The 26080-nt window shown below is 51.3% G+C and overlaps 9 protein-coding genes across 9 annotated transcripts; 5 read left to right on the top strand and 4 right to left on the bottom strand.

Annotated features, from left to right (window-relative positions):
* Window positions 1-3319: 3319 nt before the first annotated feature.
* V8C40DRAFT_281096 (zinc-binding alcohol dehydrogenase family protein) lies at window positions 3320-4487 on the bottom strand (the record flags this gene model as incomplete). Its single annotated transcript, XM_083221528.1, has 3 exons — window positions 3320-3833; window positions 3896-4151; window positions 4220-4487. 3 exons carry the CDS (start codon window positions 4485-4487, stop codon window positions 3320-3322), a joined length of 1038 nt encoding a protein of 345 aa, XP_083070380.1.
* Window positions 4488-5348: 861 nt separating this feature from the next.
* V8C40DRAFT_63404 (uncharacterized protein) lies at window positions 5349-5880 on the top strand. The gene has a single exon (XM_083223218.1). It carries the CDS (start codon window positions 5404-5406, stop codon window positions 5734-5736), a length of 333 nt encoding a protein of 110 aa, XP_083070379.1. The 5' UTR covers window positions 5349-5403; the 3' UTR covers window positions 5737-5880.
* On the top strand, window positions 5845-6258 carry V8C40DRAFT_281091 (uncharacterized protein; the record flags this gene model as incomplete). Its single annotated transcript, XM_083221527.1, has 1 exon — window positions 5845-6258. The coding sequence occupies one exon, from the start codon at window positions 5845-5847 to the stop codon at window positions 6256-6258; it is 414 nt and encodes a 137-aa protein (XP_083070378.1).
* A 2139-nt stretch (window positions 6259-8397) lies between these two features.
* On the bottom strand, window positions 8398-10766 carry V8C40DRAFT_251562 (Alpha/Beta hydrolase protein). Its single transcript, XM_083217211.1, has 2 exons — window positions 9862-10766; window positions 8398-9793 (listed from the first exon to the last, which is right to left on the bottom strand). The coding sequence occupies exons 1-2, from the start codon at window positions 10084-10086 to the stop codon at window positions 8438-8440; spliced, it is 1581 nt and encodes a 526-aa protein (XP_083070377.1). The 5' UTR covers window positions 10087-10766; the 3' UTR covers window positions 8398-8437.
* A 586-nt stretch (window positions 10767-11352) lies between these two features.
* V8C40DRAFT_251560 (uncharacterized protein) lies at window positions 11353-12706 on the bottom strand. Its single transcript, XM_083217210.1, has 2 exons — window positions 12274-12706; window positions 11353-12127 (listed from the first exon to the last, which is right to left on the bottom strand). The coding sequence occupies exons 1-2, from the start codon at window positions 12488-12490 to the stop codon at window positions 11670-11672; spliced, it is 675 nt and encodes a 224-aa protein (XP_083070376.1). The 5' UTR covers window positions 12491-12706; the 3' UTR covers window positions 11353-11669.
* Window positions 12707-16468: 3762 nt separating this feature from the next.
* On the top strand, window positions 16469-20065 carry V8C40DRAFT_268246 (response regulator; the record flags this gene model as incomplete). The annotated part of the gene is made up of 2 exons (XM_083219941.1): window positions 16469-19786; window positions 19868-20065. 2 exons carry the CDS (start codon window positions 16469-16471, stop codon window positions 20063-20065), a joined length of 3516 nt encoding a protein of 1171 aa, XP_083070375.1.
* Window positions 20066-20715: 650 nt separating this feature from the next.
* Window positions 20716-22303, top strand: V8C40DRAFT_251546 (mitochondrial 37S ribosomal protein mS45). Its single transcript, XM_083217209.1, has 2 exons — window positions 20716-21264; window positions 21540-22303. Exons 1-2 carry the CDS (start codon window positions 20839-20841, stop codon window positions 22080-22082), a joined length of 969 nt encoding a protein of 322 aa, XP_083070374.1. The 5' UTR covers window positions 20716-20838; the 3' UTR covers window positions 22083-22303.
* Window positions 22234-23359, bottom strand: V8C40DRAFT_63258 (protein-tyrosine phosphatase-like protein). Its single transcript, XM_083223217.1, has 2 exons — window positions 22592-23359; window positions 22234-22520 (listed from the first exon to the last, which is right to left on the bottom strand). The coding sequence occupies exons 1-2, from the start codon at window positions 23236-23238 to the stop codon at window positions 22385-22387; spliced, it is 783 nt and encodes a 260-aa protein (XP_083070373.1). The 5' UTR covers window positions 23239-23359; the 3' UTR covers window positions 22234-22384.
* A 268-nt stretch (window positions 23360-23627) lies between these two features.
* Window positions 23628-26029, top strand: V8C40DRAFT_251540 (glycoside hydrolase superfamily). Its single transcript, XM_083217208.1, has 4 exons — window positions 23628-24077; window positions 24145-24584; window positions 24649-24758; window positions 24831-26029. The coding sequence occupies exons 2-4, from the start codon at window positions 24326-24328 to the stop codon at window positions 25851-25853; spliced, it is 1392 nt and encodes a 463-aa protein (XP_083070372.1). The 5' UTR covers window positions 23628-24077; window positions 24145-24325; the 3' UTR covers window positions 25854-26029.
* The last annotated feature ends 51 nt before the right edge of the window (window positions 26030-26080 follow it).

The following is a 26080-nucleotide window of genomic DNA, read 5'->3' as shown; positions in this document are numbered from 1 at the left end:
CAAAACCAAGAGACGGCAAGTTGGAACCCCACCGGGTGTGGGTAGCCATAAGGTGATTCGGAGAATTATGTAACTCCTGTGACAGCTGAAATGTCTTCTTAAAAGTGAGGCTCTGTTGGATACAAGCTATCAAATACATCTGAACAAGCTGTTGCCTGTGCCATTACACAAATTCGAAGAAAAGGGCCCTTTGGAGGTCTCCCAGTGTTATAATCGCATACCGGAATACAACGTCCTTTTACCCGTCGCCTATATATCCGCTAGATACTGGACCGGCCGATAGCGATAAAACCGACCGCTTCTCCATGCGTCCGGATAGGGCCGAGCTCGGGCCCGTGTGGGATTCAGCCGGCATGACGCATTACCCAAGAGGGCAACTATGGCTTTCCGTTTTCATGATACCATACGATTTAACGAAGTGTGTGGGAGAATAATATGAAACTGCTTTACTACATGGAATCGAGATTTAGTTATTCTCTCCGCAATGCTTTGCATTGCATTCAAACGGTTATAGCTTGAAAGTCTATGGCTTACCATCCATCATCAGATGGCTTCTTCTCTGATCATTTTGTAATTGCAATGGCGATAATCTGGGGGTAATATCACGAATGTTTCGTCATGCATGGCATCATATTCAGGGAACAAGCTTATTAAATAGTAGACTTCAAAAATAAATCTCTAATGACATATGGGTAGTAATAATGACACATGGGGGTTTTGCTTTATATAAACACGATTTGCTTCTTAGAGAATCCCTCTATCGAGCATTTTATACAATAAATCATGTAAATAATACCGGTATAGGTAGGCTGTGAGAGATAAAGGTAGATTTAGCTGATTTGTTTTTCAGGACTTTGTTAGATTTGCATGAAAAATCTTCAACGTTTGTCCTAGTTGAAATATCCGTCGCCTCATGCCGACTCTTGTTGATTTCAACAAAGTCTAAATTCACATAAAAACAAACGTCATATCTTCGATGCTCTCTCGATGTTCCTGCGGTCGGGCTTTATATAGACTGTAATTCGAATCCTTTACGAAGGTGAAGAGAGTGAGCGGGTATTTTTCACAGTTGTATAAATGATTATTCGGATTATCCAGTACAGAAACTCTAACAAACCCTAGAAAAAAAGGTCTGGTGGAAAAACAAGGGGTTAGAGTGGCGCATAATTGCATGTATTTCCATTACTACAGCAATCTCAATAATGCTGTAGCATAATCTGGAACAACCACATCTGAGTGATTTAAAAACAATGACATAGCAACAAAAGAAAACGGAATGAAGTCAATAATTACGTCTTGACCAACACCTCAGGCATCCGCTGGACGGGCCAAAGCTTTGTATATAACATACTTGCGCCTAACACGAGTCAGTCAGTCCTCTCCACAAGTGGCTGAACAGTCATCGAGCCCGATATATCCGACAAACCGTGTCCAACGGCCCGGCTTTGGTCTATTCCCCTTTAACTCTTCTCATGTTCCGAGTGCCGTCTATGCCGTCAACCCACTCAAATCCCATGCAGCCATCTCACATAGCATCATCTCGCTACAAAAGTCTATTAGCGAGGAAAGCCGAGCGCGAGAGTCCATGAACTCCATGGCCAAGCAAAGACCTTGGGCATCTGATCATGTATCCCCTGCATATTCAAACTCTATCGTGAAAATAAAGGAGATCACGTGGGAGAATGATCGAGATGCCGAGATACATGCCGCAGATGGCCAACTTCAGGTTGTCCACATTTCCCCATTTTGGAGTTTGAGCCGTCAAGATTGCAGCGCCTCGTGCAACGCCTCGTGGGATCATGCTGTTGCTTCACAACACTCACTTCTCAATGTCCCTTTTTCTACTTGAATAGGCAAGGGGAGGACATGCCTAGCGCAGGCCACGGCAGGCCATCTCCAGATTAGGGCATATCACGGCCAATAAAGTGGCGGTTTTAGAGCGAACCACGTCAATGTCCCCAGAAAAAAATGAGGCTAATTGGTATAAGCATCTGGTAGTGTGTAACTTCCGTTTTGGGATAATGCCCCCGGCAGTCGAGTTCATATATTTGGACGGCACAGCTTCTCGAGGCCTCGGGTCTGGTAGAGTGTGGTTGTGAGAGAAAGGAAAAAAAGAAACCTCTCGCGATCCCAGACGGGCAACTGGACATTCAATCATTTATTCCATCAACATCACCTTGAGTCAAGTCACACGGCAAGCAGCTCGTTATTTTGCTTGCTTGCACAGAGTACGGTGTAAGACAAAGCACAGAGTAAGACACCAGTCGTGGGCTCCAGTGAAACTAAAGCTGATAAATTTCTTCTAGGTTTGCCTAGAATACAGTGTCAAAACAGCTAGGCTCGACAAAAGGACTCTCTGCATTTACCTGAAGTGCGGCCAAATATTGATTCGAATAATTCCCAAGCACCGCGGAGACGCAAAAAAGATGTGTGCTCAGTCAACTCCGGTTGTCAAAGAGCAACAGTCTTCCAGATTGCCAAGTCTCGATTTCTATCGTCACCAGCTAACTCTGCAAGCTGAAAAGACAAACGAGCAACTCAGGCAGCTTCTTGAGCGCTTAGACAGGCAAGATACTCCACTCTACGCAACCACGCAAGAACACGGGCGGCGTGGTGAGCATGGGGTAGATCCACTGGAATCGACATCGATCCCTTTGTCATCGTCCTCTTCTTAAGATGGCATGGTACTTTATCTAGATTGAGCGTTAGCTTGTTTGTCACAGATCCACAAGAGCTTCCAAAAAGTTACACGATATTGAAGAAATTGTTTTTTCCCAGTAGCCCGGCATATCTTTTCCGTATGATGACAATACTGTGTCTTCTCCTGTCTCCACTTCCCAAGCCAGACTTTCGAGTACACTGATGAATCATATTGGATGACTTGATATGCACTGATGCTCAGCTGCGAAGTGGAAGATGCATTAGAAAGCTAGGCAAGCGTGGTCAGTCGTAGAAGACTCTGATACGTTGGAGGCATGGGTCGAATGTTCGAACTAAGCACACAATATCTCACAGATGGCCAAAACATTCCAGCATTGTTACCATTATAGCGCTCATACTTTGGCGATTGCGTCTTCTTCCACCTCCTTGATCTTACACGAGTCATCAGCCGGGTCCGCTGGACGATGTCGTATACTTCTTTTTGCTTATATTGAGCATTTTTTATATCGAATAATCTTGCTCCGTTCGGTATGTGAACCTGTTTGACGATGAAGATTACCGTGATTCATTCCAACCCAGGCTTTGGTCTCAACGGCGAAAACAAAGACGTTCAGACATAACAGACCCAGATGTTTCTTGGGTACATGCATCATTCGTCTTAAACAGGGTACACCAGCTTCTCTCCAGATATTTTCCCCTCCCGCATCTCTTGCAGCCCATCCAAAACACCATTCCATCCTCCTGTCCTCACGCTCTGGGGATGCGGCTTAATTCTGCCCTGCCACAGCAACTCTTGGGCCAGTCCCATAAACTTAACCGCGAAGTCATACCCCTTGGGGCTGGCAGGCACATTCTCATCTCCAAAGTCGAACGCTTCTCCAAAAGCCGTGTAAGCCATAACATGAAGATTGGTCACGTCCTCGCGCGGAAGCTCTTCTAGGCCACTGAGACCAGCATACTTGCCACCTTGGCTGCCGATGGCATTGCAACAAATCTCTGCCGTTTCGGGGGTCGAGATGGTGTCGAACACGTGGGCAAGTCGGTTCTTGGTGATCTTTCGGATAGAAGGGGCGCAACTTGGTGAGTTGTAGTCATATACATGGTCCGCTCCGAGGTTGTGAACAAGGTGAAAGTTTTTGGGAGAACAGGTTGTGACGACTTCCAAGCCGGACCTGAACAATGTTATGAACACACACTCTAAGCGTTGCATCTCAGTCGGACTTTGTGGACTCACAGCTTAGCAAATTGAATTGCAAGGGTGCCTGTTGCAGTGCTGCCTCCATATATCAAGACTGGAAAGGGCCGCATTGGTGGATCGTCAGGTAGAGGCAACTCCAAGGATTCATAGAGGCTCTTGCCTACGGTGATAATACCGGCGCCTAGCGTTGCAGCCTCTTCAAACGTCATGAAATCGGGAATTTTTATCTGTAGATCTCCTTTGGCAGCGACATGTTCTGCAAATGCTCCGTCTTCGTGGTTCGAGTGGTTGCCTATAACGAAAAGAATACATTGTCAGTATTAAATCTAACAGCATTGTCTAAAAAAATCAAGCACTCACTGCCGTGGACCATTCCCATGACTCTATCACCAACATGCGGCCCATGCTTGACAGCAGGCCCAACTCGCTCTACGACACCACTGTAATCGCAGCCCACAATCGCTCCGGGGCTGGGTAGGTAATCGATTTGTTTCCAATCGGTCGGATTTAACGCGACAGCTGCTGTTTTCACGATGATGTAGTCATCACGAAGTTTGGGCATGGGAGTATCCTTGATAATTTGGGCCTTGCCAGGTCCTTTGATCTGGATAGCTGTTTGCATAGCCATTGGAACCAATCCTTGCGGCGGGCAAAGATAAACATGAGTTACGCAGCAGCATATTTGACAGAGGGAGATGGATTTGACTGCTTGACACGTTCCATTACCCCGCGTATGGCGTTTCATCACGCTGTCTATTGTCTTGATCCAGCGCCATGTAATTTCTTGCCTTAGTAACCTCTGAAGTACACACTGACAGCTTGGATCGAGGGGCCCAGTGCATATTCTCTCCAAAGTCTATCTCAAGTAGCAAGTACCGAATCTTTTGTCGATCTCCTCGGAGCTCTAGAGCATTTGTAATTCGGCTTGAGCCACGAAGGATCCGCGGCGTGGAATAGAGTTTGAGCCAGTTGTTGAGAATTCATGCTGGGCGTTACATCACGACGACTTGACACATGCCAAGTGTCTAGTTCCGAGATGGCAGATGTACACAGCAACGTTGAATTACAAGCCCTGTATCTACATCAAGCGGTGAGCAGATCCATCAGGCTGAAGACTTTGGCGTGTTGAAGATCGGGATGATAACCTGCAGTCAATCCTGTAAGTTCTAACGATGGCTTGGTCAAGCCATCTTCCAGAAGCGGATGTCGAACGGCACTAATTCAACGGCGCCAAAAGCACTGCGGAAATGTCGATGAACTCATAGTGCGAATCTCAGATTTGATGCTTATATAGACTCAGAAGGGAGAATTGGAGTTTCCCATTGGATCGGCTGGTACAAAGTGCCTGTTAGATCCTCGATCCTGTTCCGCCATCTCAATTGGCAATGAGATGAAGAATACTGCTGATTGACACCACACGCGGTTAAGATAAAAGCAGCCCAGCTGCAAGCTATTTAGCTTTGCTTTTGGCAAACTAAATTGCAATTGTCGGGTCGCAAGCCCCCAACTATGGCTGATTATCCTCGCATCTCCAAAGAAACTCAATGGAAACTGTACTCGTATTCGGAGCTTCTGGCAACATAGGAGTTTCTGTCACAATTGCTGCTTTACGAAGCGGGCGTCGAGTGCTCGCCATAGTCCGAAGTAGTACTGCAGAAAAGAAAATTGTCCAACACGTTGGAACAAAGGATGGAATCACCTTTGTTGAGGCCCAGGTAACAGATGAGAACAGCGTTCAAAAAGTGGTTGACAGAGTCAAAGCTGGCGAACTCCCAGATTTCCAACACGTCTATTCTGCTGGTGAGTACAGAAATCAATTTCTTCGATATCCTCCCGTGCATCATTCTAATCTTCCAATGCGGCAAGGTAGTCGGTAAGATGGAGACCACACATCCCACACAAAATCTTCAAATGTCCGCTTTCCGCGATATCATGAAGATCAACTGGGAGGGAAGTTTTCGTAACCATGACCCCCTCCTCAGAAAATGAAGCACTCGCACAGATCCGTAGACGCAGTGACCTATCGAGCTACGATTCCGTATTTGATCGATCGAGGATATCCAAACGCCACCTGGACCCTCGTAACAGGATCACTGGGTGAGTTGGGCTTTGCGGGCGTCACGGCTATATCACAAGTTGCACTTTTCTCTTTGGCAAGCGTAGCCTGTCTCGAGAACCTCAGAACCAATGTCCGCTTCAATGAGGTGTATCTGGGCTATCGCGTCGACTATGATTCGGTCGTCGAGGAGGAAGGAGGAGATAATCGAATGAAATCCTCTGAGTTTGCCCACGTCTATGAAACCATTCTTGCCAATCCAGGCATCAGAGGTTGTAGAATAACGGTTTCTGGCCCAGACGACGTTGATCAGCTCAAGTACAAAAAGAAGCTCCCTGACTAAGATTACGACTCACTCTTTGCTGAGTATATGTGATTACTCGCAATACGCGGACGAACATTCAAAAGAGGGAGAAGAAAGAGAAGAGTAATTTTGCCGATAAAGGTGATTCTCACTGCATTGCCGCACTCTAGATGCACATGCAGCTGATAATGGTGGTCTGCTGCTAGAGGCCCTGCTATGACCCTGGGTACCTGTAACATCAATGCTTTCCGCACCTACACAATTCCTGCGGTTTCGTTTGTATCTTAGTCCAGGCCCTTCCATTCAAATAGTTTTGAAAAAAAAAAATTGCTTTGCGCTTTTCACCGCTGAATCAATGTGCGACTTCCTCACGCCATGTTCCCGGAGACTTTTAAGCTGCAACTGCCTGATGAAGCTCGCCTATTCTGCGAAAACAAGCGAGAAAACGTCACGGACGCGAAAGCTCTCGATAAAGTAGCAGGCACAGTGCGGGGTAGCTCAACTTCAGCTTCGTGGAGGGAACAAAGCGTCTTCATTTTCTTCCCTCCATCTCCCTCCTATCCATCCGCCTCATTCATTCAACCACACACTTTTTTCAACCATGCAGCACGACAACAGGTGTTTGCATTTTCTAATTTGCTCATAACTTTTGCGCTTGGAATTATCTTCTTCGCAGGTGATTTGACAAACAAACAGGTCATGTATGTTTTACCTTTTCCCCAGATGATCTCTACAATGGAGCGCTCTGCCTCGAGGAACTGCGAGATGTCAGACGCTGATTTCTCTCAACTTAGATGTCATTTTCCACTGAAGCCTTGAACATGCTTGGCATGTTATTTTCATCAATGGCCCAAGCTTCAATACTATTGCCAGTCAGCAAAGAGACTTGGCCCCCTTTACCACACTGATCTCTGCATCCATGCAATCTTCCCAACACGTGTGGTTCCATTGCAGCAATTGTCCTACACTCCTCTTCACAACTCACTAGAGATATCCGCGAGTGACTCTGCAACCGGCTTGCGTGCTATCAGCTCATTTCAGCTTTCATTGCTGCTATCATGCTCGGTTTGTGTTCTTTTTGTTCGAGGTAGGCGATTTCTCCCAAACTCCCTTCGACAACTCTCCAACTCATGCTGACGGGTTTCCCCAGTACAACTTTGTTCTCTCAGTGGCTTGTTCCTGCGATATCGCAATCTCAGGCATCATCATTCTCTTGGCCTTGCAATACACCGGCGTACAATTCCACTGGTGGGGCAACATGGCATCTGGCATCCACCAGAGAGCTGTCGAAGCCTGCGGCCACACTACCAACACATGTGGTCGGGCCATCATCCAGCATATCGCCAGAAATCTGTCGACACTAGGCGATGTGCTGTAACTGACCACGCCAGGCTCCTAACGACAGATGTTCTGACCAGCTCCAGTTGTCACACATCCAGCCCATGTCTGCCTCCATTTCCAATAGTGCAGCTTCGCCAATTTCTTTGTCAATTTCTTTGCCAACTTGGGCCGAGATTTCGGCTTCGACAGATTGGAGTTGAAGGTGAGAGAAACTTCATACCATTTTACAATCCACAAACGCTTACTCATTCGCTAGATATTCTGTTGTGGCTTCCACGCACTCTTCTATGTTTTCTTTTACGCATTCTTCTGTGTCTTCTTCACGCACTCTTTTGTGCTTTCTTTTACGCAATCTTTTTTGTTTTCTTTTACCCATTTCTTTTGTGTCTTCTTTCATACACTCTTCTGTATCTTCCACACACTCGTTTTTGTATCTTTTACGCACTTTTCTATACCTATGTGTTTGCTAGTCTAGGACATCTATGATCTTGGTAACGGAGATGGGAGGAGAAAAGAATAGGACTTGGGAAAAAAAAAAGAAAGGGAAAAAGAAAAAAGAAGAAGAAGAAAAAGATTGGGGAGAAATGGAGAGTGAGAGAGTGGCATTCAGCAAATAAGCATTCTTCCACGGATCGAGTCAAAGGTGTCTTCACGCAACAAGTACGTATACACCATTTCCTTCTCACACATCTCTGGGATTCCTGCAGTGTCTACATATGCTGACATTTGGAGAAGGAAAATAGCTTTCAAAATTCACATCCATGCTCCTCCTCACCGTTAAAAAAACACAACACTTGCACACAAAGTCAATCACGAACGCCCATGGCTTTCTGATGGCTCAAGAATTGTCACTATCACTACCACTACTCGAAGGCCACTAAATCTCTAACTGTGCAGCCAAGCTCTCCCAAAAAGCACACCGACTCATCTGAGCTTGCGGGACAGACTCAACTACCGTGTTGTTGTTATTGATCACAAGCCTCTGCCCTCCTGCCTGTCCGTTCCACTGTGGCCATGAAGTTGAACCAGAAAACGCAAATGTGTTTGGGTTTAGCGACCGGACGAAGGATATATAGTATCCTTGCAAACGAGCCACGTTGGTCTGATCGGAGTTGTCGTAGCCACCTCCAAAAACTGCACCAAGATCAAACCCGTGAGGGACACCGACTCCGCTTGCAATGTTGCTCTGGGTCAAGACATTGAATCGGTATGTCCAGATTGGCTGCCCAGCCTGTATGAAATATTTCCCAAAGTTGAGTCCGTGGCAAGTGACGAGCACGTCTCCGTACGCGAGCTCGGCGGCTGGAAACCAGGCTGCATGGTTGTTGAATGGGGGCTCTATGTTCTGTGGATACTGCTGGATGATTGCAGACGTATTCTGGCTTGACAAGCGAGGATAATTGTTCTGGAAGAAAGTCTGAATATCACTGGACGATGCTGCGTTGGGGGCACCCAAGGTCGTCCCTTCATCTGTGACGCTTCCGAAAAACATGGGAACCTTGACGAACTTGCCGGCTTGGAATGCCTCGTATGCGCCGGTTTGCAAGAACACGCCGTCAACGCATGGCACATACGGGTAATTTGGAGCATTTGGCCGGCCAGGATAGACGATGGGGACGTTGAACTGCTGCAAGGCTGTGGTACTGAGACCACGAAGACAAGAGAGTGAATCAGAGCTGGAGCTGCATCCCGCGTTGCTAACGAGAGCATCGTACTGGAATTGAATCTCTGACACCTTCGGCTGGGTGATTTCAGGAAGGGATTCAAACATGGCCCCTACGAAAAGGCCTTGGTTTTTACCACCGAAGGAGAGGAGTTGCAATGACGCCGCCTCTGCACCGGCGCTCTGTCCATGGATGATGACATGAGCCGGGTCGCCACCAAACTGAGCGATGTGCTGTTGTACCCATTGCAAGGCAGCCTGTTGGTCATACAGGCCGGCGTTCGCTACTCCGTTGGCCTGGATCTGCGAACTGGCAAGGAAGCCAAAGATTCCCACTCGATAATTCAGGGTCACCAAGACAATGTTATTTCCCGAGTTGGCTACCGCTCCACTGCCGTCTGTTCCTGCAGAAGCCAAGCTTTCGAACCCTCCACCTTGGATAAAAACCCACACGGGGAGCTTAGAGTTGGGGCCAGCACCCGAAGGTGCCCAAACATTGACGAAGAGGCAGTCTTCGCTCTGGCCCTGCGGCGATGGTCCGGCATTGGTGGCCATACAAACATTCCCAAACTAAGCACGATGAGGAATGAAGAACGTCAGTGAAGGGAAAGGTAGAGATGTTGGATTGAGAAACATACCTGTGTAGCCTGTTGGACCCCAGACACTGTTGGAGGAGCCGTGGGTGCTTTCCATCTCAAATTTCCTGACGGAGCTGCGGCATACCTCATACCCAGGAACCTATTGATCCCACCAGATGTCGTACCTTGATAGGTCGCATATCCCAAGTTTACTGTCGGCGACTGTGCGTTCACAGCAGCCCCAGAGCACAATAACGTGCAAGCCAACTTGAAGGATATACGCATGTTGACAAGTAACTCCTCCGACCGCGTCTAGTCAATCTTGTTTCTCGACACTCTGAATTGCAATTCCCATTGCTTCTCCGGGTCATACTTATACGAGAACACTCCCCCATGCCGGAAGACGCGGGTCGATAATCCCGTCGGGAGAGAAGATCGATCGATGCTGACGACAAAGGGCTTACAGCCCCTGCCAAGAGCTTCTCGAAAATATGACATTGCGATGAAGTTTACCACACGATTCACTTCATGATTACCTTTCGAACCCCGCATTCAAGCTCTGCTCCGGAGTTGGGGCAGTACCACTTGCCTGTCTCTTCCAAGTTGAAACAGTGTCGGCTAAAGTCCTATTCGCCGACGGATGGCGTAACGACCCATAGCGGCGGGAGAATGTTTGACTACCGGTGTCAAACAGGGGATAATTCCTGTTTGAAGGCCTGCTAACACGGGGTTTATGTGGGCAGACATGCTGACAATACACCGATGCGAGTTGGGAACCTGGTGGACGGCTACTCTTTCGCAACTTGCGATTGTAGGGGCATTGACTGGTTTGAGTGCGTCGAGGACCAGAGACATGATATAAGCTCCAATTCAGAAGAAAACGGACCAGTCACTCTGGTGCTCCTCTTAAGGGCAAGCCATTGTCGGAAACCCACTCGATCTCGATACCCGACTTTCGACTATACTTGAGTGAGCTGTAAGGTTGTTTCTGACGAATATGGGAGGCATACGCGCTAATCACTTTTGCATTATCATCTAGTGGGCAACCTAAAGGCAGTTGCTCCACCATCACACTGCAATACGATGCGGCTATTAAGTATCAAGAATCACAGTATCCCAGCCCTCAGCTTGGGCAGATCGTGGACGCTGATCGCCTCGTTAGCGCCGGCTAGACGAATGAAGATGCCAACTATGCCGATGTTTGAACTACAGCTTCAAGCTCTGCATTGTCGTCATTTTCTATCCTGAAAATGGCAGCATTCCGGTCTCTGGGAGAGCGAAACAAACATCTGCTCAGCATCATGTGGAGAATATACCCTTTCTCAATCAGGCAGGTCAAACAAGGCCGTTGCTATTACGGAGTACTACTGTATTCACCGCGATGATTCGGCCTCTACATTACCTTTACGTCATATGTTGCGATCTTGTTACTGTCAACAGCTTACAAGCGATTGCAACTTACAGGAACGGTGTTGTGGATACTGAACAAGCGCAACTACGATTATCTTGCAAGCACAGGAACATGTCAGCACCATGCCATGTGTGCTTTATTGGGCAAAGCGGACCGAGCCGGAGCGTAAAACTTGTCCGTTGGGTACGAAGACAGACTTTTACGGAGACAAATTCTATGGATCGGGAGTTTACAAACACGAAGTTTACCAAGCAATCTTCATGACACGCGATCTTCATGACACAAACTCTCACTAGCGCTGGCCAGATGCTTGCGAAAGCCTCGTCCTTTGCGATATCACGCCCAGCAGTGCCATATACTTGGCAACTCAGAGGGCTGTTTACTTTTCCCAGCCCTCAGCCGAGAACTCCTATAGAATGAAAAGGTTCAAGACCACGAGAGCTTCTATCGACGAGACTCAAAAATCTTGGATACCCGTCTCTCCTAATCGAACGGGAAACTGCGTTTCCCCATCTACCCAGCTGGGCTCTTCGTCATCGAACCAGGCATCCTCGGCATCCTGAATCGCCATGGTGTCATACTTATAATTGTCATCAACCTTTTCATAATTGAAGTCTTCATCTAGTCCCTCTACAAAGCGGACTTCGAGGTACGCATGCCAAAGCTGTTTGCCGTGCTCTTTGTCCTCTGCGTCAGCGTCCCATGCATTGGTGCCTGCGCCTCCGTCGCCTAGCACTTTTGAATCTTGCGGTGTTCGGGTACCCTGCTCTCGTTCTGGATAGAGGTTTGAGAGATTTGTCTCGCCTCTAACGAGATCTGCTTCGAGAGTGCGACTATAGCCCTTGGCTTTTCCTTCTGCCTCTCGTTCGGCTGGAGTCTGAAATCTCTTGACAAGACGCTCATACAGGATAGGATCTACATGGTACCGCAATGGTTGGTTTTCAGGTCAAGTCAGGTTTGGAAAGGGATGGTGAGCTCTCCCTCGAGGCTACAGGATCGTTGACATGACCCATCAGCCGACAACGGGAGAGAGATCGAAAAAATGAGATGCGATATCATACCAGCAAGTTCATGTTCCAGATTGTCAAAATACGACGGGGTTTTCACCAGGTACTCGTGGCGGCGATTCCGCACCCCAAGGCGCAGGAGCTTAGCGGGCGTCCTGGGGCGTCGGGGCGAAGGCCTATCCAGGGTCAAATCATGACCCTTGTCATCTGGAATGGTCTCCATCAGGGATGACTGAGAGGACTGAGGGCTTGATGGCAACGACGCTGGCATGATGATGGCGCTCTGTGACCAAGGACAGAGGGGGCTTGCTGCACCGTGACAAGCCACGGGCGATGCGGATGCTAGCACTGGCTGGTGGCGTACGAGGATGTGAGGCAGTGAGGCTGCAGCCTTCCAGGACCAGGTTCGTTGGATACAAGACAGAAGAGACAACTCATAGCACGGCGAGACAAGCTGGGCCGTGAGCAGGTTGGAGAGCTTGTGTGCTGGCAATTCCCATGCAATGCAGGTACAAGAAGAGCTCGGGTGGGGGCCACGGAATTATTGCACGGGCTCCGCTTTTCTCGCCGACCAGCTTGGCCAGCTCTCGAATTCACCTCCATCAATCAAGGCCCGATCCCTGGGGCAGCTCAGCTCGTGCAGGATCTGGGGGGTTTTGGGGGGCGAATGACACGCCGGCAGTCAGAGCGCCAGTACCACTACCAGTGCTGCACCTGTACGAGCATTCGGTGCTACGGCTACACATGTCCACGGTATTTGATAGGTATTCATTTCACGGTGGCCGGATGCAGGGAGAAGTTCCAATTCACTGCCGGAGAAGCAAATGAGGATCCATGTCCATGCTGAGTTTACAGCTCTTGTGCTGATATACAGCATCGAACACTGTAGCTTCGCAGCCAGTTGCATTGCTAGCCAGTCCCACGAAGGAGCTACAGTGGAGATGAGCACCCTGCTGGCGCCTAGCCTAGACACACTCTATTCCGACTTGACAGCCGCGCCCGGGCAAGATGATCTCGCCCCTCTTCTCCCATGGCCAAGATTTAAGTTGGCACATTTCTTCCCCTCTTCATTCATTCCTTGTCTACAGGGTAGCTAGCTTGCCTTTGATGAGCAAAATGAGACAAGGACGAAAAGGATGACAGAGGAAAAGACGAAGCAAGGGAAGAGAGGAAAATCAAGGATAACAAAGACAGGAAAGGAGGGGAAAATAAAGGAGAAGGGAAAGAAGAATGGCTGACGTGCAAACCCAGCTTACAACATGATGAGCATGGATGCAATGTTTGATGTTGCAAACGGTGATCGGCCTAAGCGAGCACATGTGCCCTCGACGGTGGCAACGTTGAAGCTTGATGGGGTACCGGTACAAGCAAATCTCTTGAAGCTGCAGTCAAAGTGCATCCCATTGAGAGTTGTGGCTGACCGAACGCTTCTATGTTTGTGATTCATCATATTATCGTCCACCTGCCACTTGTTTGCTGATATCAGCGACTGTGCGGGTTTTGTTCGCCGGCCTGGGCTCAATGTTTGCCCTGTTACAGGCCTAAGCATATGTATGCGAGTCCACGCACTTGTGCTCAAGGGCTGTGAGATATGCAGCTTCGTACACGCGGCGAGACGAAAGACCTCGAGTCTGGCACTTGATGATTCAATGCCGCGGCTTGTGAGTTGGTCAAATGGCAACAGGACAAGCCAACCTCGCAAGTCCGTATTCTCGTACGATAGCTGCAGCAGTAGCCCATGCGTGCACCAACGCCCGCCCAGCTCGAGCCAAACCGTGGCGCCTGTCGTGACACGCACAGCCAATTCACATGTGAGGGGGGGGGGGAGCTGTCTAGAGATGGATGGCTTTACACGCAGGATCTATGATGCTCCCCCCTAAAGCTGATCCCTAGGTGATAGCCGGCTGCTGTGCATGTCTGGCACTTCCTTGTTGAGCCTCTTGCGCGCACGCTTCATGCAACAGAGCAGCACTTACGGGGCGGGTTGGCTGCGTTGCAACCACATATTTGACAGGGCTCGACGAATTGGCGTCAATCACGAAGCGGCAAATAGAGCGCCCCCCTCTCTCGTATACCTATCATGCCTGTAGTCTGTACAGACGGGCGGAACTCCCAGCAGCAACACAGCGCACCGGTAAGAGAATGGCCCGATTTTCTTCTTCATTTATCTGGTCTGCCTTTGGATTCCCCCAGGTCTCTCTGCGGAGTAACACAACACGTGCATGGCTGTTTCACCAAAGGGTCGGATAGAGATGGGTATCGTGAGGATGCTTGCTTGTGCTTGGATGATTCGATGCATAAACAAGTTACCAATTTGAAACTCTTAGCACTCAACTACCCAGGGACCATTTGATGCCTGTACTCCCGTCGTACTAATCCCTACGACCCATGTGGCATGGGGGGACCCATGAACAGAAAAGAAAAGCCAACCTAATGAAAACAAGATGGAGAACAAAACATCAGCTTGGACATCGAACTTTAACCTGGACATCGAACATCAACCTAGAATCGAGATTCCACGTTTCATGCGCGAAACCAGATGTTTGGCGGACATGGATTGTGGAATCTGGAGCGTCAACCAGACCAGCCGCCACAGCCAGCACTAGATTACTGGAGCAGCGCCACCATCCGGAGCTCCCCTCTTTCTCAACCAAATCCCTGGCTGTTTTTGGTTTGCAGGCGGATGATTGCCCCCGGTGCATCCGCTTAAGACGCCTATCAGAGACCCTCCGGCAGCCTCAACTGTTCTCCCCTTCCAGGTTCTCATCTGGACCCTCACCCCCCTGTAGCTTGTGCTGGACGGTAGCCTCAGCGGCTGTCGATAAAGGAGTGGCCACCTGAGCTAGCATCAAATAATGCTCAGACTGCATGGTGAACAGAGCTGGCAGAACGGCCCGGAATGGCGACGTCCATTGATCACCGACTCCTCATTCTCGCCCGCTCAATTCGGTTATTTACAGGCTACTACAGAAGGCACTTCCATTGTGCTCTCGCGTACGAGTACAGAACTCGTACAGGCACATGCACCGAGTAGGGAGCACGATGCTACTAATGCTGCTACTGCGGAGCATCAGAGACTGTGCTAGCTAGCTCGAGCACATCTCGCGAACATGGCCTGGAGCATGGGTGAGAGGAGCTTGGGCTTGGGGGATCGAGAAAAAAAAAAGGGTCGCTCCATACTATTTGATGCGAGTCAAGGTGACGGCCCTCCCCTACAAGGATGAGGACAAATTTGCCCGGGCCACGGCGGTCCCTCCATCCAGGTGAATAGCGGTTGTATTGATCAACCCATGGATGCATTTGAACAGCACGACAATGTACAATTGAACATTATTGAATGCACCTGCACTCGTCAATGCTACATGCCCGCACAAACGGGTATCAATCACACCTGCGGGCTACCCTGCCTGGCCTGGACTTCGCATATCCATCCATCCATCCCATCCCATCCATGCCAGCATTAACTGCAGTCCCCTGTCAGTGCCCCGTATGTACCGGTACCTATGCTTGCAGTGGACTGGACCCAAGAGGCTGCAGCCCATTTGGCTTGGTTCCGTTTGGCTCGACTTGCGCTCTGGCAAGGCAAGGCAGAGCAAGACCCAAAAGCAAGGCGAGGCCTCGTCAACGTCCGTCCAGCAGTACAGTACTCCCGCACAGGTACCTTCCCTCCACTGACTGGAGCCCATCACTCGCATAAGAAACTGATTCATCTGCTCGCCTCGCCTCGCCTCCCTCAACCCCAAACAACCACGCGAGAGCAGAAGCAACGAGTCCAAGCGCCCAAATACGACTGATCATGCGAGCTGCATGCGCGGTCGTGATGCCCTAAGGGTCGGCGGTTTTTCACTCTCCTCCATCTCGATTCTCCTTCTCTCACTTTCTCTCGACTTCGGAAGCCTCTTCTTCCTTTCTTTCCCTCTTCACCCACTCAACTGACTTTGTCTCTCTTTGGCATTCGTTCTTTTTTCTTTTTTTCTATCTGTCTTCCGGCTTGTCGGCCTTCCACTTAATCTCTTCTCGTTTCTAGCAATCCTGTCGTCTTTCTTCTTTCAGCCCGTCTGGTCCCTTGCCGTCTCTATCTCTCGGATAATCTCCAGGACTCATCAGATCCCGACTCTCTAATCTCCGCCCCCCATCAGCCTCATTTTCAATCCCCCTTGTCTGTTTTGCATGGCACGCCTCTTGGTTGCGCCTGATCCTGTTGCCGCTCCCGCTTCTGCTTCAGGGCAGCAAACGAGGCTGAAGGAGGATGGCGCCGGACATCGCTAACAAGCTCAAGGCAACGCTGTTCAGGCGGCGACGGCGCCAGTCCGAGGTGTCAGTTCAAGGTGATGAGGGAGACTCTTCGTCGCCGCCCACGACGCCCGGCATCAGCCAGAGGAGGCCCTCGTTCCCATTCCCACGTGAGCCCTCATCCCAGACACTGACGCTGTCTCTGGAGCTGATGACGGAAGACGGAGAAGTAGGAATAGGAGGCTGCGGCGGCGGTGACGATAACAGCGAAGCTGGTGACTCTGCCCTGACAAGCAACGACACTGAGCAGCAGCGCACGAGGCAGCATTGGAGGATGTGGCAGAAGCCTAAGCAGGCTGCGGACGCTGAGAAGCGAAGAAGTGTCCCTGACAGCGCGGCTTTCCATCTGTCGCCAGTCTCGCCGGTATCACCAACATCCCAGATACCCGTGGCGCCAACAGGAGCTACCACACCGCAGCTGTCCAAGCATGCCCAGGGCTATTTCGACAGCACTGGAGAGGAAAAGGGGGCCAACGACGACCAGCAATACGACCAACATCAGCATCAAGGCGTCGACACGGAGGCAGCAGCAGCTGCTACGTTTAATCCTGCTTCTGATCCCGCTTCCCCCGCTGCCATCAGCAATCTCCAGCACCAGGCCTTGACAGGAGAGCTGATGGTACAGGCACTACCAGCGCTAGACCAACGGCAACCACAGCGCCCGCACCAGCTCCCGGCCTCGGCAGGGACCCGCGTTCAGGGTCAGAGCCCGCGCCGAAGCCTAAACAGTGAAGAAGCGAGCCGCTACGAGACGGACCAGAGCCAGCTCGACGGACAAGGTATGGCGGTTATTAACAGCGACCAGGGAACTATTGCTGGCACCACGGACGCTGCTAGTGCTAGTCCTCGTATTACTGCCGCCGACGCTGGCGGTACAGGTACAACAAGCACAGGCACAGGCGGCGCTGTCGTTTCTGCTGGCGGCCCCATTCCTGGCGGCGATCTGCAGCAGAATCAGAAACAGCAGCAGAGACAGGTGCAGAAACGCCCACGCCAACCAGCGCCACCGTTTTCGCTTCCATCTCCTCCTTTGCCAACTCCTTCAGCGCTGCTGACTTTTCCTCCTCTCGCCCCCCCGACGCCCGGCCCAAGCATCTTGCCTAGCATTCCCAGCCTGCCCAGCCTCGACAGCATCGACGAGGACGAGTCGCAATCGCCCTCGCCTTCGCAATCGCAAACGCGATCCACGTACCCGCAGTCCTCGTCCCAGTCCCAGCAACAGGCCCCCTCCGCCTCGCCGGCAGCTGCTGAGCACGTCGCTGCCACCGGCCGCGGCATCGACGCTCCGCCCACACCCGGCGCCGGCCATGGCCCGCTGAATCTTACTTCCGCGTCACTTCTGCCAACCAAGCCGCCGCCTGCCTCTCCTCTTGCTCGAGTCGAAGCTGCAGTCGAAGCCGCAGTCGAAGCCGAAGCTGAAGCCGGCCTTCCATTGACCAAGTCGTCGCCAACGTCCGTGCTGTCTAGTGCCGCCCCGAATTCAGACTCATCTGCCGCCGCCCGCACGTCCACGCGCCCGCCCGCGCCGCCTCGTCGAGCCAGCCGCGACCCAAACCAAACCGTCACCTTTGACGAGTCGGCCGACAAGTCTGCATCCGCCAACAGCAGCAGCCACGACGCACTCATCGCGACTGCCTCGCTTAACGTCATCGGAACCCCAGGCGCCGAAGCCCCTCCTGCCGTTTCCGTGACCTCTGCCAAACACCTTGGCCCTGCTCCTCTTTCTTCCTCGACAATTCCCTCTGCACCATCCATCATCGCTCATCGCCACGACGACTTGATCGGATACTCATCTTCGATAGACGACATTGCAGACCTCGGCGATTTCGATGCCAGCAGCATGGCTGAACAAATTCCAACCAAGATTTGGGTCATGAGACCCAAGGCGTCGGCCACCCAAATCCGCATCCGCCACGGCGACCTTGTTGACGATGTGCGCGACGAGATTTTGCGCAAGTATGGCAACTCGTTGGGCAAGACTTTCGATTCACCCGACCTCACTCTTCGCATCCAGGTCGGCGAGGAGACGCAAAACAACCAACGCAGTCGAACCCTGGGCCCCGAGGAAGACATGGTCAAAACCCTCAACGCATACTACCCCTCTGGCCAGACCGTCAAGGACGCTCTCGTCATTGAAATTCCCCGGACCTCGACGACGCCCAAGCCGTCTCCGCGCGTTCCTCTTCCCCATTCAGGCTCTGCGTCGGCTGCCTACTATGGCGGCGATGATGGGCGCCCATCTGAGACGGGCGAAGGCTACTTTCCCCCCGTAGGTGGAAACACGTCGTCGCCTCGCCTTGCCATGTCTGTTCCCGCGCAAGCCAACGGAGCCATGCCCCATTCTATGACCGTCATCAGCTCGGGCCACCTTCCTCCCATTCCTCCCCTTCCTTCTCCCGGCGGCAACAGGCCCCGCGGGCACAGGGACCGTGATCAGCGTCACGACCGCCAAGACTACTCGCGAACCGGAAGAACTCATACACCTTCGCCGAACCTGCATAATGGAGGAGGGAGTGGTGCTGGAGGTGGCGGCGGCGGCAGCGCCATACCAAACTCGGCGTCTTCAACTGCTGCCAATGCTCATGGTACACCGCATTATCGCTCGCGGCACTCACATTCGCGAACGCATTCGAGCTCTTCAGAGCACATTGTGACGCACTCGGGCTCCATGGCCAAGTCGCCGGGCCATGAAATGACGTCGTCAGCTCGCATGGGCACTCCTCCTCCTCAGCGGCTGTCGTCTCCTCGCTTGCCCAGCTCACGACCCAAGAAGAGCAAGAGGAGCTCGCAGCAACAGCAGCAACAGCAGGAGTACCACCACACCCCCTCGCCATCCATTCTTACTGCCACTGTGCCTCCTATCAACGTACTCATTGTTGAAGATAACCCAATCAACCTGAAACTGCTCGAGGCCTTTGTTAAGCGTCTCAAGGTCCGATGGTCAACGGCCATGAACGGTCGAGATGCCGTCAAGAAATGGAGAAACGGTGGCTTCCACTTGGTCCTCATGGACATTCAGCTACCTGGTATGAACGGACTGGAGGCCACGAGAGAGATTCGCCGGCTGGAAAGGATCAATAACATTGGTGTCTTCTCTACCGCACCTACCGGTATTCCCGAGACCACACAGGCCGAAGAGCTCACCGAGCAAGATCGCCTCGAGGGCATTGGCCAGTTCAAGAGTCCCGTTATCATCGTTGCCCTCACGGCCAGCTCTCTCCAGAGCGACCGACACGAGGCTCTTGCCTCGGGCTGCAACGATTTTCTAACAAAGGTATGTAACCCGATTTAACTATACACGCATGCATGATTGATGCTCCGTAAAAGAACATGACGCTGACTTAGTTTTGCAAAGCCTGTCAACTTTGTCTGGCTGGAGCGTAAGGTGATGGAGTGGGGCTGTATGCAGGCGCTCATCGACTTTGAAGGTTGGCGCAAGTGGAAGGACCTCTCAGCCAAGGCCGAAGCGATTGAGGCTGCCACCCAGCGAGCAAAAGCACAAGCTTATAAAAACAAGACAAAAAAGAACCGGCCGATCATGTCGGCGTCGTAAACGGATGGTTATTCACCGGAGTCTAGGACTTTTTTTTTTTTTTTGAAACGGCTTTCATATTGGGCGAGGGGCAACCCGCAACACTAGGAGGGGAGAGGGATTCAAATACATGGAAAAAATGGTTCTCAGGAGGATGGATCTAGCGCTGATTTGCTGACCCGTTTCAAGCTCCCTTTGCTTTTGAACGGATGATGATTTTATTCTTTATCTTTTGTTTTCTTTGTTCTCTTGTTCGACAAGAACTAGGCATCGCATCGAGGTATGGTGGCGAGCATGCTGAGTACTATATATATACGCATTTTGCGTCGGTCCACTCAAGCAGTGGCAGGCTTAATATACACGGGATATCTGTCTCCCAGGCCACAGTCCTTGTAATTTGGTGACATGTTATTTTTGAATCATGTCTGGATGGATTCTATCTCTACCTACCTGTATTCTTTCGCTGCCACTGGAGCTATGTCGAGCTACCTGCGGATGGAGACTGCTAGTGCTTATTAGGTTAGTATGGTTGTTTTCTCGCTCTTTTGCTCCAAGCGTGCGTGCCCCCAAATGGCCTTATGCCCCTCCCTCCGGAAGCGGGAGAACAAGACACCGAGACGGAAAATTTGTGGCCAAGCTTCGCTTTTTTGATACTCTCTCCAGCTTTACTCACAAGACATGACTACAAAAAAGCCTCGGCGACCTTTGAGCCATTGACTCGATTCCCAATGAGCAGCTGATCCAGCCGAATCGATTTGCACCTACGTTGTCAAAAACACACACAAAGAATAGACATGGCACCCAGACTATCTGCGGCTGCCACGCCGCTGGCCCCCATGGTCGATGCGTGTCTGGTTCAATCCTGCAAATCAAAGTCTGCGCCGTTCGTGCGAAGCTTCAGCTCGACACCGTGTCAACAGAAGATGAGCCGGGCTCGACAGCAGATGTACCAATGGCTCAAGGGCAGGGAAGGTTCAGAGTTTGCCGACCCCAAAGGAGGCCCCAGGTATTTAGGGCCGCTGCAGGACCAGCCGTTTCCTCTAAATCCGCTGTTTCGAAGCCAGCCGGTTCTGGATGAGCATACGAGGGAGTTGATCTGGGACAAGGTCATGGGGAGAGGGGAGTCATTGAAGGCCGTTTCGGCAGAGATGGGCGTCGACGTCAGGCGGGTAGCGGCTGTTGTGAGGCTGAAGGAGGTTGAGAAGCAATGGCAGAGAGAGGTGAGCTTTGCAAATTTTCTTATCCCCCGGTTCCCCCTTGACAACCGTTCCCCCTATTCTTTCTCCCGAGCGAGACAGACAGAGAGTTGTGTGCATTTTGCATGATGAGACAATTTCCAAAAATTCGATTAGTCTTGAAGACTTATTTCCATGGTTAAAAAACGATTATATTTGTTCTGATAATACGCCGACCTCTGTATCCTTTTGTCACTTTTACTTCATCAGCAATACTCTATTGTGTTGTACAACTGTGCTGACTAGTAAAATGAAAATAGGGCAAAAAACTGGCCACTCCCTATGCCAAAGCTGTCATGAGCATGCTGCCCAAGACGTATTACCGGGAGGGCGAGAAGAATCTGCCACACGAGCCCGTCAATGAGATTCACGTCCACAAATTGACAATGCAGCAGCTCTTCGTGCCAGTATCAGAGTCACGTCACTTCACCCGAGAAGACGCTGCCAAGGCCTTCCACGACACCATGCTGTCTGTTGATGCGCGGTCACCACAGCCTGAGCTCATCAACATGGAGCGGAAGATTCTAGAGGGCAAATCCCGGCAAGAAAGCCTGGCTAAATTCAAGGAGGCGACGCAGAAGGAGGAGGATAAAGTGGCGAGACGCATCGTGCAGGAGCAGCAGCGAGAAGAGAAGGCAACAACGAGAGTAACAACGGACCGCTACGAGTTCCGGTTCAAGGAAATCAACGCGGACGATGTCGGACGAAATGGTCGGTCAAGAAAGGGCACTGGCTGGAGATATGGCGCGCCGTTTGATGATCGCAAACGTGGTCTGGTCAAGATTCCTACGTCTGTGCCGTAGGTTCTGGGCCGATAGACTTTGCGTGAATGACAGGGCGGGAGGGTGGCATTGAAATGACATTGAAACGACTTTGAAAGAAATTGGTTTGATCCAAAGAGAGATCAGACGAAGCTGTATTATTAACATACATACTTGTACGCATACACCACATGAGCCATGTATAATAACCAATGTATACCTACATACGATATTATATACATATATATCCAACACAAAACAGGCTATTCGTCATGACACGTCTAATTCATTTTTCGATGCAATAGGATCAACGTCTATAGTGCAGAATGGCAATACAAGCCTACCTAGTTGGCAACCAGGAGCTTCTGTCGAAGGCGAGCAATGGTCTCGGGCGAGAGTTTACACTCGTCGACGACGTACTCCTCGACAGAGCCCCATTCCTCCCGGATCATGGCAAGCGTAGCCATCATGCTCTCAGGCCTGTTGTGCAATTGTCAGTGTCCACTTACAAAGAGGATTGATGGAAAGGAAACAGAAATAAAGGAGCTCACGTTGAACTCAGCATCCTCTCGGCACCATCTGGATCTCCTTCAAAAGCCGGCATCGCCATCAACCGCTTCACAAGTGTGGGCTTTGCATCCTTCAGCCCTTCGGTGGTAAGGCCGTACTCTCTTGCCACATCCTCGTCTGGGACGTTGCACAGGCTCAATATCAAGGCGCACAAGATGCCTGTACGATCCTTGCCTGCAGTGCAGTGAACAAGGATGGGTCTCTCCGCGGACGCATCCCACTCGTCAGAGGAGAGGTATGTCAGCACGGTGGCAAACGCCGGTGCGCCGGATTTCAGGATGGAGCGGTAGGCGTTTACGAAGCCGAGGACGGGGTGGGACGAGGCGTACTGGTGGAAGCGGAGGGCGACCGCCTCGGGGCCGTAGTCGGCGTCGGCGAAGACGGGGGCATGAACGCGGCGAGGGCCTCCGGGCCACTGCTCGGCAAAGGCGGAGTCGGAGCCGTGGGAGGAGTGAGAGGAGACCTCGAGGCCCGAGCGGAGGTCGAAGACGGTGTCGATGTTGAGAGCGTCGAGCTCTGGGGATGGCGAGGTGGGGGGCGCGGCGGAACGGAGGACGAGGCGGGAGCGGAAGAGGGATGGCGAGGCAATGGAGATGTCTCGGAGGTTGGGAATGGGGGGCTTGGACATGATGGGCAGGGTTTTGTAGCTTGTGTAGTGTAGGTGGAAGCTGTTTTGGGGGAGACTTGGGAGCTATGGTTGGTTGGCGGTGATGACGATGCCCAGAGCTCGAGTGGCTTTTTGGCGCAGCAAGGTATTGACAGAGAAGACTACTGGACTGCTGCTCAGATTTGCATATGTTTACCGCGGCGATTTAATTTGTTACCGCATAGCGTAGTGTATTTGCCGGTATCTGGCGGTGATTTAGACGCAAGCTGGGTGTAAGAGGTTGAGTGCCGTACCTCGGCCCATGTCCTCCTCATCAGCCCATATCGGTAGGTGGTGATGGCGGTTCAAGTTTCTGCCGGCAGATTCGAAACTTTCTGGGCGGTCTGCGTCTCAAGCCATCAACTTCTGACACTGGACAATCTCCCATGCTTGCTTTGCCCCTCCACTCAGCTTCACGTCTCCAGCTTCGATGCTGCCCCCGCAATTCCAGTCCGACGCCACCGGCCGGGTGCGAGTCGCCAATAGATGTGCCGAAACCGACAGTGCGCAGGGGTTCGAGGCTCCGGGACTTATTGGCGCCAAACAGATAATCACGACTAGTAGCCATGTGGTTTCCATGCTTTCTCCCGCGCTGTTTCGTCCGGCTTGACCGCGCTACATGCTCCATGAATCTCGCTTTTCGGTTTCGTCACGAGTAAGGGCGCTTCCCCCTTTGATATACTATATCGCAGGACGGCTATTTCATACGGGCTTCTGGCGAATAGTCTTGTGGATGTCTCATTCGGCCCTTTGTCGGGGGCGTGTTTGACGGGTGACTTAGCAGATCTGGGATCAGCGTCATGGGCTGCCTAGAACAGGAGGTCTGTAAGTGGTGCGGGCTCTTTTCTCGTCAGGCGTGGATATTGATGTTTGGCGGAGTGGATGTAGTCGTTTATGCGCCGTGATATTGTTTCTTTCGAAAAGGGGAAAACGTGTGATATAGCAACATACGAGTATATATCTCGGGGTGGTTTGCCCTTTCTTTTTTGGCAGTTGCTAGAAGCAAGCAAGCAACTTGGACTACATTTCCTTTAGGTTGACCTCGGTATTTTCAAAGGAGAAGCCAAAGATGAAGCTTCGTTTCACTCTGCCGCTGCTCTTGCAGCTTTCTCTGCCCGTCCTTTCGGCGAACACGGCGGACTGGAGGTCTCGTACCATTTACTTTGCCCTTACGGACCGTGTTGCCCGCGGAGCGGATGATTCCGGAGGCAGTGCGTGCGGAAACCTGGGAGACTACTGTGGTGGAACGTTTCAAGGTCTGGAGGGCAAGTTGGACTACATCAAGGGCATGGGATTCGACGCCATCTGGATCACGCCCGTCGTTACGAGTGAGTTACACACAGCCTCACGCATTATCTCTTGGATGAGCTTCTAATGTTTGTATTAAAATAGATAGCGATAAGGGGTACCACGGTTACTGGGCTGAGTCTCTGGATTCGATCAATTCTCATTATGGTTCTGCGGATGATTTAAAGAGTCTCGTTGATGCTGCGCATAGCAAGGTACGTGATCCTCCACACCCCATCTTATATGTCTCTATTTTCGAAGTATGGTGCTAAAACAGGTGAAAACAGGGCTTCTATATGATGGTAGATGTTGTTGCCAATCATATGGGCTATGCCAACATTTCTGACGACCTCCCAACTCCCCTGAACGAAAACTCGTCGTATCATCCAGAATGCGACATTGACTACAACAACCAGACCAGCGTCGAAAACTGCTGGATCGATGGCCTTCCGGATCTCGACACTCAGAGCCCTACCATCCGCAGCCTCTACCAGGACTGGGTCTCCAACCTCGTCTCGACCTACGGCTTCGACGGCGTCCGCATCGATACCGTCAAGCACGTTGAACAAGACTACTGGCCTGGCTTTGTCAACGCCACAGGTGTCTACTGCATTGGCGAGGTCTTTGATGGAGACCCAAACTTTATGCTGCCCTACGCCAGCCTCATGCCCGGCCTGCTCAACTATGCCATCTACTACCCCATGACTCGCTTCTACCAGCAGGCGGGCTCCTCGCAGGACATGGTCAACATGCATGACCAGATTGGCTCTTCGTTCCCGGACCCGACTGCTCTGGGCACCTTTGTCGATAACCACGACAACCCTCGCTTCCTCAGCGTCAAGAACGACACGGCCCTGCTTAAGAACGCTCTGACTTATACCATCCTCGGGCGAGGCATCCCCATTGTCTACTACGGTACCGAGCAGGCCTATTCAGGGAGCAACGATCCCGCCAACAGAGAGGACCTCTGGCGCAGCGGCTTCAACACCCAGACCGACATGTACGATGCCATCTCCAAGCTCACCTATGCCAAGCACGCCGTGGGCGGGCTCGCCGACAACGACCACAAGCACTTGTACGTAGAGAGCACGGCGTATGCTTTCAGCCGCGCCGGTGGCAAGATGGTGGCCTTTACGACCAACGGCGGCGGCGGGAGCTCGGGTCAGTTCTGCTTCGGCACGCAGGTTCCCAACGGCCAGTGGCAGAATGTGTTTGACGAGGGCAAGGGCCCGACGTATTCCGCAGATGGCAATGGGCAGCTTTGCTTGAATGTGACGAATGGTAACCCGATTGTGTTGCTGTCTTCATGATTACAGTCTTCATGTTTATGATTACACACATGCACATATTGTAAGACGCATATATGAGTTATTTATCAAAATTGTACGATTTCATTATGAGTTAAAAGCAAAGTACCGTTATTTCCGAACCGCATATACCGTTCTTGAAAAAGAACCGAAGCAAAGCAAAGATTATAGAATAACATAACATCGTCATAAGTTCCCTCTTGAGTTCCGTATACTCCCCATGTCGCCTT

The sequence above is a fragment of the Trichoderma camerunense genome, assembly GCF_050948025.1.
Source record: "Trichoderma camerunense strain CBS 138272 chromosome Unknown V8C40scaffold_15, whole genome shotgun sequence".
NCBI classification, from domain to species: domain Eukaryota; kingdom Fungi; phylum Ascomycota; class Sordariomycetes; order Hypocreales; family Hypocreaceae; genus Trichoderma; species Trichoderma camerunense.
This window is presented reverse-complemented; position numbering and strand designations above follow the sequence as displayed.

Coding starts and splice junctions, on each gene's coding strand:
- V8C40DRAFT_251562 (XM_083217211.1), bottom strand. CDS start 10,086: ATGCGTATATCCTTCAAGTTGGCTTGCACGTTATTGTGCTCTGGGGCT. Junction 9,794..9,861: donor GGGTCCAACAGGCTACACAG/GTATGTTTCTCA, acceptor CATCGTGCTTAG/TTTGGGAATGTTTGTATGGC.
- V8C40DRAFT_63404 (XM_083223218.1), top strand. CDS start 5,404: ATGGAAACTGTACTCGTATTCGGAGCTTCTGGCAACATAGGAGTTTCT.
- V8C40DRAFT_251546 (XM_083217209.1), top strand. CDS start 20,839: ATGGCACCCAGACTATCTGCGGCTGCCACGCCGCTGGCCCCCATGGTC. Junction 21,265..21,539: donor AGAAGCAATGGCAGAGAGAG/GTGAGCTTTGCA, acceptor AAATGAAAATAG/GGCAAAAAACTGGCCACTCC.
- V8C40DRAFT_251560 (XM_083217210.1), bottom strand. CDS start 12,490: ATGCCAGCGTCGTTGCCATCAAGCCCTCAGTCCTCTCAGTCATCCCTG. Junction 12,128..12,273: donor TCTGGAACATGAACTTGCTG/GTATGATATCGC, acceptor GGTACCATGTAG/ATCCTATCCTGTATGAGCGT.
- V8C40DRAFT_63258 (XM_083223217.1), bottom strand. CDS start 23,238: ATGTCCAAGCCCCCCATTCCCAACCTCCGAGACATCTCCATTGCCTCG. Junction 22,521..22,591: donor GAGAGGATGCTGAGTTCAAC/GTGAGCTCCTTT, acceptor ATTGCACAACAG/GCCTGAGAGCATGATGGCTA.
- V8C40DRAFT_251540 (XM_083217208.1), top strand. CDS start 24,326: ATGAAGCTTCGTTTCACTCTGCCGCTGCTCTTGCAGCTTTCTCTGCCC. Junction 24,585..24,648: donor GATCACGCCCGTCGTTACGA/GTGAGTTACACA, acceptor GTATTAAAATAG/ATAGCGATAAGGGGTACCAC. Junction 24,759..24,830: donor TTGATGCTGCGCATAGCAAG/GTACGTGATCCT, acceptor AGGTGAAAACAG/GGCTTCTATATGATGGTAGA.